Source organism: Typopeltis vanoorti, chromosome 23 (genome assembly GCF_054136105.1).
Source record: "Typopeltis vanoorti isolate ZY-2024b chromosome 23, IOZ_Tvanoo_1.0, whole genome shotgun sequence".
NCBI classification, from domain to species: Eukaryota; Metazoa; Arthropoda; class Arachnida; order Uropygi; family Thelyphonidae; genus Typopeltis; species Typopeltis vanoorti.
In genome coordinates this window covers 50,983,286-51,000,518 of record NC_143571.1, presented here as the reverse complement: position 1 = coordinate 51,000,518, position 17,233 = coordinate 50,983,286, and the positions used below count along the sequence as shown (strand labels likewise).

Sequence of the window (17,233 nt, the reverse complement as noted above, 5' to 3'; positions counted from 1 at the left end):
CATATCTATTACAACAGTTACTCAATTTAGTCAGGGAATCGTGCAGACTTGTAGCGGATTTATTTAGAAGTATAACATCATCTGCACAAAGCAAAGAGCTGAGATTAACACCTCAAATTTTGATATCAGGTTTAATACAACTTTCCTTCATAATGCGATCCATATAGATAATGAATAAGAGAGGGGGATAATGTGCATCCTTGTCTGACACCAGATTTAACATTAAACCATCTTCCTGTACCTCCTTCAATTCTAACTGCTGACTTACAACTCATATAAAGACTAAGTATTGCTTGATATAATACCCCATTGACACCATATAACTGCAGCATATTGAATAGCTTCTCTCTTGGTACCTTGTCATATGCCTTTTCCAAATCGATAAAACTTAAATACAGATCTTTGTTATATTCCCATGATTTCTCCACTATTTGTCGTAAAGTGAAGATCTGATCCTGACAGTCTCTATTTGGCCTGAATCCAGCTTGTTCTTCACAAAGCTTTTCTTCCATAATTCTTCTCAACTGTTTCTCAAGTATACTTGCATAAATCTTACCAGGAACATTAGTAATGAAATGCCTCTGTAATTCTCACATTCAGTTTTATTTCCCTTTTTATATATGGGTACTATGAGAGCTCTACTCCAATCATCTGGAATTCGTCGCTCTGTCCAGGTCTTCTGAACTATGCAGTGAAAAATCAGTTGTTTTTAGCAATGCTTCAGCATTTTTTTATTCCCAAATTAAAGAGATTAAATCTTATGCATAAAACCATTTTCCAACAGGATGCAGCACCCTGTCACTATGCAACACAGGTATAAAAGTTTCTGGATGACACTTTCACTGACAGGTGGATTGGTAGAAGAGGTGCTCTTGTGTGACCACCTGACCTGAATTAGACTTTTTCTTATGGGGTCATATCAAAACAGTTGTTTGCGCTTCAAATCCTGCTTCTCTCTCGATAACCTTAAGACTAAAATTACAAACGCAATCAATGCAGTCACTGCTCTACAACTACTAAACGTTTCTGGGAACTTCGAAAATCGTCTAGTTACATGCATCACACAAGATGGTGTTCATTTATAAGAGATTAATGACACTTATTTAATAAGTGGTCATTAATCTCATTAATTAATCTCTTATTAATGAGTATTAATAAGAAACAAATCATTGTAGATAAAACTTAATTACGTACTCTTTAAGTTATTATGTACTATAAATCTGTAACTTTCATAATATTGGACCTATTAAAGTTTAAAACTGTACTAAGAATTATGGGACACCCTGTGTGTGTGCGCACGTGTGTGTGTGTGTACTCACACACCCTCCTTCCCCCACACACATAAACACAGACATATATATATATCATCATCATCATCATCAAATTCCTGCCATGTACCCTCAAGGGGTGTACAGGATATGACAGTACTACATGAAAAAATTACATCATTACTAACTTCCTATCTACAATTTTCCTCCAAATCAGTCTATTACTTGTCAAGACTCCAACATTATCAGATCTTATATTTCTATCATCTAAGGCACTTTGTACCGTATCAATCCACCTATATCTTGGTCTTCCTCTGGGTCGTTTTCCTGCCAACCTGGCAGAGAACACTTGTTTTGCTAATCTTTCCTCGCCCATTCTATTTAAGTGACCATACCACCTGAGATTAGCTCTGCTAACCCATTCCTGGATGCAGACAATGTCAAGTTCTTTCCTAATATCCTCATTTTTAATATGATATTGCCATTGATGCCATCTGTTCACGCCTCTAATCTTTCTCAGAACTCTCATATCTGCAGTCTCTAGTCTTTGGTCAAGTGTTTTACTTCTGACCCAGCTCTCAGATCCATAAGTTAAAATTGGTTTGAACACAGTCTTGTATACAGCTAATTTAGTGTTCCGACTAATTTCTTTCTTATTCCATATGAATTTATTCAACTGACTTCCCACGATACCAGCTTTGCTGATTCTGTTGTCTATTTCTATATTTAGTTTACCATCTTCAGTAAAAATTGTGCCCAAGTAGCTGAAATGTTTTACTTGTTCCACAGGTTCTCCATTCAAAACACAGTTGACATTTTCAATGATTCTGCCTATTTTCATTGTCTTTGTCTTTTTATTGCTGACCTTCATACCATATCTATTACAACAGCTATTCAATTTAGTCAGAGAATCTTACAGACTTGTAGCGGATTTATTTAGAAGTATAACATCATCCGCATAAAGCAAAGAGCTGACATTACATCTCCAATTTTGATATCAGGTTTAATACCACATTCCTTCATAATGTGATCCATATAGATAATGAATAACAGAGGGGATAATGTACATCCTTGTCTCACACCAGATTTAACATTAAACCATCTTCCTGTACTTCCTTCAATTCTAACTGCTGACTCACAACTCAAATAAAGACTAAGTATTGCTTGATATAATGCCCCATTGACACCATATAACTGCAGCGTATTGAATAGCTTCTCTCTTGGCACCTTGTCATATGCCTTCTCCAAATCGACAAAACTTAAATACAGATCTTTGTTATATTCCCATGTTTTTTCAACTATTTGTCGTAAAGTGAAGATCTGATATTGACAGCCTCTATTTGGCCTGAATCCAGCTTGTTCTTCACCAAGCTTTTCTTCCACAATTCTTCTCAACCGTTTCTCAAGTATACTTGCATAGATCTTGCCAGGAACACTCAGTAGGGAAATACCTCTGTAATTCTCACATTCAGTTTTATTTCCCTTTTTATATATGGGTACTATGAGAGCTCTACTCCAATCATCGGGAATTCGTCCCTCTGTCCAGGCTTTCTGAACTATGCAGTGCAGCCACTGTAAGACTCTTATACCACCATACTTCAGCATTTCTGGTCGAATATCATCTACTCCTGCTGCCTTTCCACATTTCAAGCCTTTGATGGCTTTTTCTACTTCAAGTATGGATATGTATTCCTGACTGCATGCCTGGTCAGTGTTTTTTATCACTGTGCTGTCATCACTGCTTGTTTCATTTAGCAGTTTTTCAAAGTAATTACTCCATACTTCAAGGATATCTTTTTCTCCTGTTTTCATTTCACCTTTATCATCTCTAATTCCTTTTACAGCACTCTTTCCTCCGTTCCTAAGCTTCTTCAACAACCTCCAGAATATTTTGCCACCTTCTTGATATTTATTTTCTATATTCTTGCCAAAGTCCTCCCATGACTTTTGTTTAGCTAGTTTTACACACTGTTTAGCTTTCTTACATTTGTCTCTGTATTCTGTAAGAGTAAAAGCTGACTTATTTGCCAGGAACTTTTGATATACTTTCTTCTTTTCCTTCACTGCCTCTTTAACTTCCTGTGTCCACCAGGGAGTTCTGATTTTTTTATCCTTGCACACAACCTCACCACATACCTCTCTGGCAGAATCAATCAATGTTTCCTTCAGAGTTTGCCACTGAATCTCCAAGGTTTGATTCCTGTTCTCAAACTCTTTCATTTTCTTTTCAATAATATTTCTGTATTTTAGTCTACAGTTCACATCTGAGAGCTGCTCAACTTTTATTCGTTTTAAAACTTTCTTACATGTTATTCTTTTCAATATGAAATGCAATTTTATCCTGCTCAAGACTAAATAGTGATCACTTCCAATTTCAAATCCTCTGTACACTCTGGTGTCCTGCACCAGGGAGAAAACATCACTATCAACAATAACATAGTCAATGAGACTTTTCTTATTCCTAGCCTCTTCTCTCCATGTGAATTTGTGCACATTTTTATGTTGGAACATGGTGTTAGTAATAACCAGTCCATGTCCTGAGCAGAAATCCAACAGATATTTGCCATTATTATTAGCTTTGCTCTTTTCTCCAAATTTTCCCAAAATATTTGAGAAAATTTGTATGTCTCATTGTATGTCTCACAATCATTTCCTACTCTACTATTTAGATCCCCAACAATGACTACCTTTTCCTTTTTCATTGTCATTTGCTTTTTCTAAAGCCTCAAAAAATTCCTCCACTTCTACCTTAGTAGAACCTTCTGTGGGACCATAGGCACAAATAAGTCTCATTGTCCAGTTCCCCATTCTCATGTTTGCCCACATTACTCTACTTGAGACTGACTGCCATTCAAGAAGATTAGCCTCGTATTTTGTGTTGAATACTATGGCTACTCCTTCTTTTCCTTGATTGTCATTGCCTGAATATAACATTTTGTATTTATTGCTCAGAAAGATCTCACCAGTTTTGGTCTTTTTTGTTTCAGTCACCCCTATTATGTCGATCTGGTACTTATCTAATTCCTCAGCTAGCTCCATTTCTTTGCCATTCAGGCTTCTTACGTTGATAGTACCGATCTTTAACTCTGGTGATGTTGAGTTGGGGTTTGTTTTCAGATTTGTTCCAGTAGCTGACTTTTCGCTGTTCGCCCTGGCGAAAACAACGGGGGCCTTGTTTAACCGGGCGACGTCCCAGCCGGCATGAAATTTTGTCATGTTGTACCATCATTTTTTATTTTGGTTTAACCAATAAGAATACAATTTGGTCGGCTAAATCCCAAATTGCCAGCCCATCCTCGTTCGTTCAGTATCAAAGTAGATACCCAACAGGGCGCACCACGAGAAGGTGAGGATTGGACATTAGGTCAGAAGCCCTGGTCGGTTCTCCGCATTCCTTTAATGGCTATGTGGAGGTCTCCTCTCAGTTATACAGCTTTGACCCTTAAGCACCCCATATATGTCTGTGTTTGGACACAAACATATATATATATATATATACACAGGATATACTTAAATACAAGACATGAACAACATAGTCATTTCTATACAAGTTAGGCCAGTTTCATTAAATACAAGGGTGGTTCAATAAGTTTCCAGCATGACTAACTTTTAGAGGTGATAGAAAGAAAACAACTGTGTCACTTTTAAACATAATCTCCCTTTACTTCAACACACTTTTCACATCTTTGAATTATCATTTCTACGCCCTTAAAAAAATATTCTGTAGTCTGCAAAATGGCCTAAAACTGCATCTATCACCTCTTTGTCATCTGCAAATTTTCTTCCTTGAAGGTCTTTCTTCAGTTTTGAGAAGTAGTAGTAGTCACTGGGGGCTAGATCTGGGCTGTAGGGTGGGTGGGTGTTCAATCTCTTGGAAGTCAAAGTCCTTCAATACAGTCTTTGCAACAATAGCCATATGGACTAGAGCATTGTTGTCAATCAAGAGAATTCCCTGGCAATCCCAAAAGATTGCAGCCACGACCCTGGCTTTTCTCGGTAGTGCTTTGTTTGGTTTGCACCATTCCATGGATTTCCTTTTGGAAAGAGGGTCATAATAGAGGACCATAGTTTTCATCCCCAGTGACAATGGATTCTAGCACTTCTGATTTCCTTGGCAAAGCTCTAAAACCTTGCAGGAACAGGTCACATGATGTTCCTGAATTGAAGAGAGAAGTCGTAGCACCCAACTTGCACTGACCTTCATTGTGTGAAGCTTCTCATGAATGATGCAAAAGACAGTTGTTATAGAAAGCCCCAACCTTGCCGAGACTTCTTTTAGCTTCAGCTGTCTGTGATTGAGCAGTTGCTCCTCAACAAGAGAGACATTATCCTCAGTCATCATTTCCACAGGCCAACCATCACGAGGATCATATTCGATGCTCTCTCTTCCTAGGCGAAACTGTTCAGCCCATTCCTTCATGGTGGAATATGAAGGAGAAGGTTCCCCATAAACACCATCCAATTGCTGTTCGATAGCACTTGAGAAAGCCCTTCTCTGATGAAAAACTATCACAGCACAGTACCCAATTTTTAACATTATAACACACTTATAATTTTTAACACACTTAGTGGTGCCACAGTCAAACGAGTGCCTTCAACTGAATGATGCAGGCAGAAAGTTGAAACTGGTACACTAACCTCCCCATAGATATGATGCTATCTGTCACGCACAGCATTTTAAAACTGGGGTGAATTTTGTATGTCAGGCTGGAAACTTTTCGAACCTACCTCATAGACCTTGCAAGACTCATGAACAACTAAATTAACTTGACCAAGAATAACTATGCTTATCTCTCATATTCTACAAGTTGTTCAAAAGTCATATCTAACTGCAGGAATCAGGGGCTAAAACCCTTCTGCCATCCCTTTCTAAATATTCATTAACCAGCTATTTATAGAAGCAAATTTTTTCCTCTGCTCCAAATAATTAGTTTTATAGTGTATCTTATATTCAGCATGATGATAGTTACACAGTTGTATTATATCTATCCATTTTAACTATCATTTGTGGTAATATACTTTCTCCAATACCACTTATAACTTATTTTTGTGTCTCTCTCTGGTTGACATCTAGGCATCTCTTACACTTTATTATACCTAGTGGAAAAAGAAATGTTCCTACTTTTTTGTAGAATATAAGTAACCTTATAATTGAAAAAATTTAGTGATTATATTATAATCAATAATAATGTGAAACCAATTTCTCCATAACATATATTAATGTTATGGATTATTATTTCTGCATGCTGCTTTTTTTTCTTAAATAAAGAGTTTTATTATGCACTTCTTTCAATTAACCAGCAATCATAGTCAATGCAAAACTGACCAAATAACTGAGAAATTTACTATATTTTGGATAACAATGAAATAATTATTTATACACAAAAGTAACTACAAGCAGATTCTTGGCAGAATTCTTTTAAAATAACAAAGTATTAGTATATATGTCACATGAAAACCTAGTGTGCAAATATGTCCAAAAATGTTTAAATATTTCCAATATTTATCTTTCAATACATTTATTGCAACATATCAGCAGACTTATAAGCAGTAATCATACTTACTTTGGTGGAGGAGGTGGTGGTGGTGGTTTCCCATGTCCTTCTGTTGCAACAGAACACTGAAACACAACAATCAATTATCAGAGAAGAAACAAAATGTGTGTGTGTGTGTGTGTGTGTATAAGTATCCTTTCTTTTAATGTTACACAGTGATCAGCATTCATCTTGATAAATCATGAAGACTACTACTGTGTTCAGGATTACTTTAATCTCCTGCTGTTTCGATCATATTAAGGTCACTATTTGGAGTATACACATATATATATAGAGGCAAGCTGCATTACAATTCAAACAGCATGACAAAGTGACACTGATTTGATCAACTGTTATTTTAAGTTTCAGTAAGGAAATACTGTGAGTAGACATTAATTACTATTATAATAATGGAATTAACTCACTTAAATTATTCTTTATTCGTAGAATTTTCGCCTGAGTATCACAGGCGTACAGGTACAAAGGCTAATTAAACAATAACTGTTATATTCACAAAGCACCACCTAAGTAGCTAAGGTTAAATTTCCTAAATTTATTTTTAAAAAAATAATAATTTTTTTTTTCATTATATATAAATATATACATATATGTCTATACAATATGGGATGACATATACATGTGTATACAATTACAAGTTAGGAAAGATTTGCTGATTTATAGAGTACTATCTCCCACAAGGGAGAAAGACGTAGACCATAGGATCTGTTTAGGTTAGGGGAGTGAAGTAACGTTTCATGTTTCTTTGTAAAGCTCATTAGGAACTGACTTTTGTCTTGTTCTACTGAACTCTATGTCTGGTGTTGATGGCATACTCTGCAAGTCCAGACTATTCAGGTTCAAGGTACTGAACAGTCTGTACTTGCAGAGCATACCATCAACACCAGACATAGAGTTCAGTGGAACAAGACAAAAGTCATTCACAAAAGTTGGTTCCTAATAGAACAGCTTTACAAAGAAATATGTGAAACATTACTTCACTTCCCTAACCTAAACAAATCCAATGGTCTACGTCTTTCTCCCTTGTGGGAGATAGTACTCTATAAATCAGCAAATCTTTCCTAACTTGTAATTGTACACACACACATATGTCATCCCATATTTATACACATATGTATATATATATATATACATAACAAAAAAAAAAAAAAAAAAAAAAGAAAAGAAAAAAATTATTAAAAAAATAAATTTAAGAAATTTAACCTTAGCTACTTAGGTGGTTCTTTGTGAATATAACAGTTATTGTTTAATTAGCCTTTGTACCTGTACTGATGATGCCTGTGATACTCAGGCGAAAATTCTACGAATAAAGAATAATTTACATGAGGTTAATTCCGTTATTATAATAGTAAGTAATAAGTAATAATCAACTGTTATTCTACTGCAGTGTGAGCAGCAGTTAGCTAATGAAGCAAGAAAAGGGAGTTCTTTCACAATATGTAGTCAGCAGAAAAAAGAATGATTATGGAGAAATGAAGAAAATAGTAAAAAAAGATAATTGCTGCAGAGATAGTTATATCTATATATAGTTGAGATATTAAATGAGCAGTACATCCTTGGTGTATATCACCAGTATTTCATTCTTGTGAATGTAACATCATGTGGAGTTTGAGAGCAGTGGAAACATAGGAGAGACAGAATGTGAGTAAACAAGAGGTATATAGGGAAAACTGAGTAAACTTGATGTTAATAAGGCTGTGGGACTAGATGATATATCTAACTGATTTGAGGGAATGCACCAGGGAGTTGACATTTGCCTTGGCATACTTGTGTAATATGAATCTTACACTGAGTCAAGCTCCATAGGAGTGGAAAGAAGGCAATACTGTAGCACTTTATGAGAGAGGAAAGAGAACTCAAGCTTCAAATTATAGGCTAATCTGTGCATCAGGTGTTGTGATTCGTGAGAACTGGGATTCAGAATTGGGTTGACAACAGTGGTATTCTGTTGGATGGAGAGCATGGACCTGCTAAAGGAAGAATCCTCTTACTTGTTACAATAAAGTGACAGATGCATTGGACAAAGGATGGATACACAGTAGTATGTGCAGTTTGTACAAAGGCTTTTGAATGCCACATAAGTGGATAGTTAAACTAGAATGGATGGGGGTTGGATATTAAATTAGTGCACTGAATCGAAGATTTCAAGTTGTGTATGTATTGGAGCAATATCCCAGAAGAGCAAGTCACTAGTGGTGTGCCTCAAGGGTCTGTTTTAAAGCCAGTGCTTTCAACTTGTATGATATTGGGAAAGGTTTGAATGGGGATATTCAGTTGTTTGCAGATGATGCAAAGTTGGGAAGAATTATGAGGAGTAAAGTAGATGTTGTGGCTTTTCAAGAGGAACTTGAACAGATTGATGAATGTGCATAGTAGTGGAAATGCCAGTTCAATGCTGCAAAGTATAAGGTTTTAAAATTTGGAAAAAAGATGGGATGTATACACTTGGTAGGGGATATGTTGTAGGAGGCATCTAAAATTTAGAGGACAAGCACAACAAATTCCAGCAATGATGCAGAGGATGCTGATTCGTAGAAAGAGATTCTGGTTCCATTGTATAAGGCTTTGATTAGGCCATATATGGACTACTCTGCACAGATTTAGTCACTTAGCTTTCAAAAGGATGAAGAGTCAATTGCCTCTGGAATTTTTCAAGTCCAGAGGTGAATGACTATGGTTCCTGGTCTCTGGAATGTTGAATATGAAGAAAGGTTGAGAAGATGCAATTTACAGTCTAGTGGGGAAGAGGAAGGTGATAGAGATGTGCACGTTAGTAACAGATTGAAGATTGTTATCAGATTAACACTGAAGAGATTTTTCATAGAATGGAGGAAGATGGGGGAGAACAAGAAGTCATCCCTAGATGCTGTATAAAGAGAGTGTGAGCAAAGAAGCGAGAAGCAGGTTCTTCTGTATAGACAGTGATGAATGATTGTTGGAATGCATTGCCTGAGAGTGTGGTGCCCGCAGAGAATGTGAATGTATTTAAGGAAATGATAGGGTGTGCGCCTGACAGAGAGACTTCCCACAATGAGCCTGACACTATGGAGACTAGAGAATAATAATAAATTCACTGTGGTATTATCCACTGTAATAAATTACTCCTGTGGTCCCTGTGAGTTTGTGGCAGTAAGAATTGACTGTGTATGTTAAACAATTATAACAGCATAATTATCTACAACCACATACCAAGTGTTACACAAAGTTTTCTCTTACTTCCTCTCTCTCTCTCTCTCTCTCTCAATCGTATCTTAAAGTTGAAGATGATATACCTTTATGCTTGCAATTTCAGAAATCCTACCATGAATATCAATATGATGTGACTAACAACAGTACTTTTCAAAAAAAACATACATTGCACTTTAAAGTGAATCACAGTGATTGCAATGCTTTTGCCACTGCATTGAATGTGATTATAAAAAAGAGAAAAATAAAAAAAAATTCGAAAAAAATCATGTTACTACGACAGCACTACATGATTAAGTTTACATTCTTATTAATCTCCTATAAACAATTTTCCTCCAAATCAATCTATTACTTGTGAGCACTCCAATATTGTCTGAATGAATCAATTCACCTAGACCTTGGTCTTCCTCTGGGTCTTTTTCTGCCATCTTGGTATTGAACACCTGTTTTGCTAACCTTTCCTCACTCATTCTATTTAAGTAGTCATACCAATGGTGGCTGGTGAAAATATTTACATATTTGAGAATGTGTAAATTTCCATACTTCAAGAATTTTGAGACTCGTCGATATTCGTTTGCACTTGTCACTGCACATAAGAAGTGAATATTGGCGAGTCTAGCCGCAACTGACCGAATGTAATAATTCCGACACTGCGTTAGATCGCAGTGCATTTGTTTCATAATCTAAAGCGTTAATCAAACAATTCCAATTATTAACTATTCAATCAATGTCGAAACATAATCTGTAACCTTTAACATGTTGTATTGCATTTATGTAATGTTGTCAGCATTGTTATTATTTATAAACACAAACAAAATTTAATTTTTTCCTTGGGAGTGCTGCTGTGTCGCAGTGTTTATGTACAAGCCACCACTGGGTCATACCAACTTAGATTAGCTCTACTTACACATTCTTAATTGCTAATAGCATCAAGTTCTTTTCTAATATCTTCATTTTTAATATGATTCCGACATTGATACCATCGGTTCACTCCCCTAATTTTTCTCAGAATCTTCATATCTGTAGTCTCTAGTTTTTGATCAAGTGCTTTATTTCCAACTCAACTCTCAGATTCATAACTTAAAACTAGTTTAAACACTGTTTTGTATGCTGCTAGTTTTGTGTTTTGGCTAATTTCTCTCTTAATCCATTAAAATTTATTCAGCTGGCTACCTGCCATACCACCTTTGCTTATTCTGTTGTCTATTTCCAGATTTAACTTGCCATCTTCACCAAAACTTGTGCCTAAACAGCTAAAATAATTTACTTGTTCTATAGGATCTCTATTCAGAATATGACTGAAGTTTTCTATGCTCCTGCCTATTTTCATAGTTTTGGTCTTTTTATTGCTGATTTTCATGTGAAATTTGTTACAGCTGATATTCAGTTTAGTTAGTGAATCCTGAAGACTTGCACTAGATGTGTTTAGGAGTACATCATCTGCATAAAGCAAAGATCTAAGTTTGACATCTCGAATTCTAATATCAGGCTCGATACCCCTTTCTTCATAATGTGCATCCTTGTTTTATCCCTGATTTTACATGTTGGCTAAGTCCAAAATTGCCATCCTATCTTCATTTGTCAAGTACTCAGTAGATACCTACTAACAGGGTACACTACATGAAGGCGAGGAGTGGACATTAGGTCAGAAGATCCAGTCTAGAAAATTTTCAAGAGGAATACAAAGAGGAGCACATATCAATAGCTGAGGTAGAAAAAGCCATCAAAAAAAAAAAAAAAAGCTTAAGTATTGAGGTATAACCGTGGCTATGCTGCATAATTCAGAGGGCCTAGTCAGAAGATCAAATTCCCAATGATTAGAGTAGAGCTCTCATAGTGCCCATCTATAAAAGAGAACTTCCATCTTCCTCTTTTTCCTTTAATTCTAACTGCTGACTGAAAACTTAAATATATATAGACTATGTATTGCTCTGTGTTTCAAAAAGCTTTTCTCCGAGTACTGTCATATGCCTTTTTCAGATCTACGAAACTTAAGTATACAGATTCATGTCATATTCTCACAATTTCACAACTATTTGTCTTAAAGTGAAAATCTGATCTTGACAACCTCTATTTGGTCTGAACCCAGCTTGTTCTTCTCCAAATTTCTATTCCACAATCTTTCTCAACCTCTTTTGCATAAATGAGGTTGAGAAAGATTTGCATAAATCTTACCAGGAACACTTAGTAGAGAAATTCCTCTAATTCTCACATTCAGTTTTATTCCCTTTTTTATAGATGGGCACTATGAGAGATCTACTCTAATCATTGGGAATTTGACTTTCTGACTAGACCCTCTGAATTATTCAGTGTAGCCACAGAAAAACTTTTATACCTCAATACTTAAGCTTTTCTAGTTGAATATCACCTACTCCTGTTGCCTTTCCGCATTTTTTTTTTTTTTTTGATAGCTTTTTCTAACTCAGGCATTGCTCCTCTTTGCATTCTTCTTGAAAATTTTCTAGACTGGGTCTTCTGACCTAATGTCCACTCCTCACCTTCATGTAGTGTACCCTGTTAGTAGGTATCTACTGGGTATACTGGACAAATGAAGATAGGATGGCAATTTGGGACTTAGCCAACTGACCACATTGTACTCTCTATTGGCTTAAACCACAAAAAAACTAATACTTTTTATTCACCAAAGGAAGTACATCAGAGCTCCTTTAGCCTTAACCTTCATTTATAGTGCACCTAGGCCAGTGATGGCGAACCTATGTCAGCACTGACACACTTGAGGGTTTCAGGTGACACACCTTGGATGTTGAAAGATATTGGTATTCTGATGAAAAAACTGCGATAAATCGTGTAAGATCACTTTCAATTAAGGCGAAGAAACAGAAAAGTCATTAAATGTAATGTAAGTTTATAATTTCACTTTATTAAATTAATTGTATATGAATTCAATGGTCCACACCCCGTAAACCCTTGCCCCAGTTTCCACATAAGGATACCCTTCCCCTTCTTCCCCCCCCCTCTCCCCCACAACAAAATAATATATATATATATATATTTATATATATATTATTAATAGTAACCCGGGTTCCCAAACTTATTTCCTGTGTCTCAAGTACATCCCCACGTTCTTTCCCTCTCTTCCCCCCCCCCCCTTTCCAACAAGAGCTTGGATTTAGAAGGCATCTTTAAACCAAAATCAAGGTATGCACATAATTTTTCCACATTTTTTATTCTGCCATAATTGCCTCCTATACTCGCCCATAATGCCCTAAAATATATATATACCTCTTTTGAGTTATGTTAGCCAATGCATTAAATATAAGGGACACTCCTAAACAAAAACAGGCTAAAATAGCCGTTAATTATATTAATAGTGTTTAAGAGGAGTAGCATGGGAATTTCCCAGAATTTATACTTAATGAATTCATAGATTTTATATCAATTTCGTATTAAATAAATAGCCTAATATGATATGTATAAGTCACCATCTATGATTATGTAGTTACATTTATAATGCATGTATGCAAGTGGCACATCAACAACGTCGATATTTAAATAAAAAAAAAAGATGTTTGACACACCTGGTAAAAAGGTTCGTCATCACTGACCTAGGCTATCAATGAATTGAAGCTTTTCAAGAGAGTGCAGCAGAAAACTGCTGCTCCTTCATGGCATTAAACCATAATTATTACTGTCTGTAATACCATTAATTCCATTTTTGATTTCAGATGCAGAGTTAAAAACCTGAATTTTTGTGAGAAAATCCTACTTAAACACCATACCACAGATTGATTAACTTAGGAACCAGTAACAATAAGGCTCAGAAAAAGTATCTCTAGTCAGCAACTAGAATCAAACTTAAAATGGTCCTTTTTTGGATACACTCAAACTATGAATTCAAGAGCCATTTGTACAGGGTCACACAGGCACCTAAAAGAAAGAAATCATAAGTTAAAGAAGTATTGATTTGAATATGTGCAAAAATGTATAACTGTCCTGATAATTTTCTCAGGACAGCTAAAATAGAATGCACAACTGCAGTCTAAGGCTGCTAAAACCTCAGAAGTCTAAAATGCTGATGGAATTGACATCACAATCTGCAGCAAACAAATCTGTGCATACATCTTCAATGTTAGGGGCGACTTAATAACCTTAAATATATCCTCAGCTAACAAGCATTAGACCAACATACCAGAGAAAAGAACTAATATAATAGTGAACTAATATAGGAAGGGATCAAGGTATAGCATCTATACCCTCAGAGAAAAGGCAAGACTACTGTGGTATTGTTCGCCCACCGTTTGTAGGTTTCTGCTTGGTGTCTTGCCAAGAATAGCCGATTCATGCTGAAGGGGATGAAGAAATGAAGGATGTACGAATTGGTCGCCAACACGCAAAATCATGTGCTTTATAGGTAAAATTTTCCAACTGTTATACAAGCAACATAGTTAACTACAATAATCATAAAAGAGAAGTTAATTTTCCAACCTGTAATAATAAACAACTCATCCCACAATACAGACTGATTATCCTATTATCAGAATGAATTTTCCTTTTTCTGACATACGCAGAAGTGTCGAAGGATATCTAATCGGTGGGCAAACTATACTAAGCATCACTAGGTGATGAGTTTAATTACCAAACAAGGGCAATTCCATTACTTTGCTAATCAGAAGCTTGAAGATTCCAGTATTACTGAATAATGTTGCTACACTATTCTGCCAGTTGTGCTTGGGAGGTTCTAGTAATGGTATATATAGAGAGGAGAGGCACAGCTGAAGCCATGATTTTCAGAGGAGTTAAGTGAAATTCTTGTTTATAGCTCAGTAAGAAATAAATTACTGTATATACTCAATTAAAAAACCCATGAAATGTCGAGCAAAGAGAGACATTACAGGCAGATAAAAGCAAACCTCCCAAAGCCTTCCAGATTCACTACATAAATATATGTTGTCTTAATTTCAACATCAAGAATGCTCATTTCCATCTCTAGTCTGCAAAACAACAAGAAAGTGAAATTTCAACTTCTTCAAGCTTACACACATCCTAATAATCTCATTCTCTAATTATATCCTCTGGCACTTGTCTCGAATGTGGTGTTTATGTATATCAGAATCTCTTCTTTTGCTAAAAATCTCTCTGCTCTATTTTATCAAATTCATTTGCTGTTTACCACTCTCCTAATGCCACCAAAATGGTCGTATCCAAAATGGTCAGCCAGGCCTGACTGACCATAAGTCGTGACTGCAGATGTATGACTTGTGTTCTTCTAAGAGGATGGCTGCTGATCTACCTGTCTGTCCAAAGTAGCTTACAGAAACAGGGTACTTTATAAACCAGGCTCCCACCTCTCTCAGTGCCTGGAGTTTATAAAGTACCCTGGTAGCAAGTTTGCAGTGGGGCCTAAATGCTGTGCGAGGGTTGTACTTTTTAAAAGTCTTGGCTATTTTTTTCTGATGTGCCACAGATGCAGGGTATGGTGATGTCATTTCTGAACTCTTTCTGAAGATGGCTGGGGAATGGGGGAGGAACTGATTATTTTTTTAATACTATAATTGCTGTAGTGGAGAGGAAGGTGTTGAAAAATGAGTCATAGATTCAGCCCCTCTCAAACCTTCTATCTGGTTAAGATATGTAGATCCAAGAATCCAGTTTACGATGGAAAAGGAAAATAACAATAGTTTACTCTTCCTAGACACCTTAGTTACACACCTTCCTAATGGTACACTTCCCTTGTCTGTATATAGAAAATCTATGCACACAGGCAGATACATTCACAAACTCTCCCACCACCCTGCTCAACAATATGGCATTATTAAAACTCTAACCAAGAGAGCCCACGATCTTTGTTCCAGTGGAACTGCCCTTTCAACTGAACTCGACCACATATACAACACCTTCTTCTCCAATGGCTACAGCAATTATAGTATTAAAAAAATAATCAGTTCCTCTCCCATTCCCTGGTCATCTCTTCAGATAGAGTTCAGAAATGCCATCACTCCGTGCACATCATAAAAAATACCCAAGACTTTAAAAAAGTACAACCTTCACACAGCATTTAGGCCCCACCATAAACTTGCTACCCTTATCTGTTCTACCAAAGATCAGCTCCCTCCTCTCTCAGTGCCTGGAGTTTATAAAGTACCCTGTTCCTGTAAGGTGGTATACTTTGGACAGACAGGTAGCTCAGCAACCATCTGCTTAGGAGAACACAAGTCATACATCTGAAGCCACAACTATGGTCAGTCAGGCCTGGCTGATCATGTTTTGGATACATCCCACAGGATCTCTTGGAAAAAAAAACACCATGCTCCACTACAGTAAATTCAAAAAAGAAAGACTATTTTTAGAATCTGCAGCAGCTCTCAGAAATCAACCAGATCTAAATAAATATGGTTGCATTAAACTTCTAAAGATTTGGGAAACATTAATCATCAGAGATCCCACCTTATGTTCTAGGCTATCTACATTTGCATATAGAGGGCACACCAACTAGATAGGACTTTAGAGTCACCCACATGGTTTGCTTAGTATTGTGTGATATTTGAGTGTATGTTACATTAGTTTTTTTGTAATCCCTGAAGATGTCTCAGTGACTGATACGAAATATAGGAAGTATTAAAATCTGTTTTAATCCTTTCCACTCCAATATGAGCATCCTCATGCCTGCACATGAAAAGTAAGTACAGCTAATTCTCTTTTTACACGGCTTTTTTTTTTTTTTTTACATGATTTCGAAATAACATGGTTTAGGAAACAAAAGCAATTCTATTTTTACACGGTATATTTTGATTTAACACGGTTCAAATGGCACTTATTTTTAAAATTTCTGTTTTAATTCAGTTCTGTTAAAAAGGGCATTTCCATTATAATTATCATTTCCTAGAACGGTGCATATGTACTTAAACTTGAATTTTGTGGAATCCCTCCCTCCCAATGTTTTAAATATCAGGGATTACTCTACGCTACAGAATCAGATGATCTGTTATATTCACTTGTCGTTGGTTCCTAGAAGCAGAAGGTTACCAGTGCACTGGAAGGCAAACAAAAAAGGTTGGTGAATGGTTCCAGAAGTTAAATGCTATTTGATGGAAAAAAAATCTGGACTTAAAGTTTTATTGATTATAGACAATTCGTCTGGCCATCCTATTTTAGAACACCCAAATGTGGAATTTTGTTTTCTGCTACCTAATACAACCACTAGACCAGGAAGTGATCACCACCTTCAATTTTTGTGATTATGATTCCCTGAAGATGATCTGTTATATT

At 36.2% G+C, this 17,233-nt stretch overlaps 1 protein-coding gene across 1 annotated transcript in view; it reads right to left on the bottom strand.

Moving 5' to 3' along the window:
* Nucleotides 1–17,233, bottom strand: part of pav (kinesin family member pavarotti) — a 222,903-nt gene that overhangs the window by 4,729 nt on the left and 200,941 nt on the right. Inside the window, exon 23 of the mRNA XM_090412700.1 lies at nt 6,833–6,888. Within this exon, the coding sequence (XP_090268826.1) occupies nt 6,833–6,888 (56 nt within the window). The remainder of the gene's footprint in view (nt 1–6,832; nt 6,889–17,233) is intronic.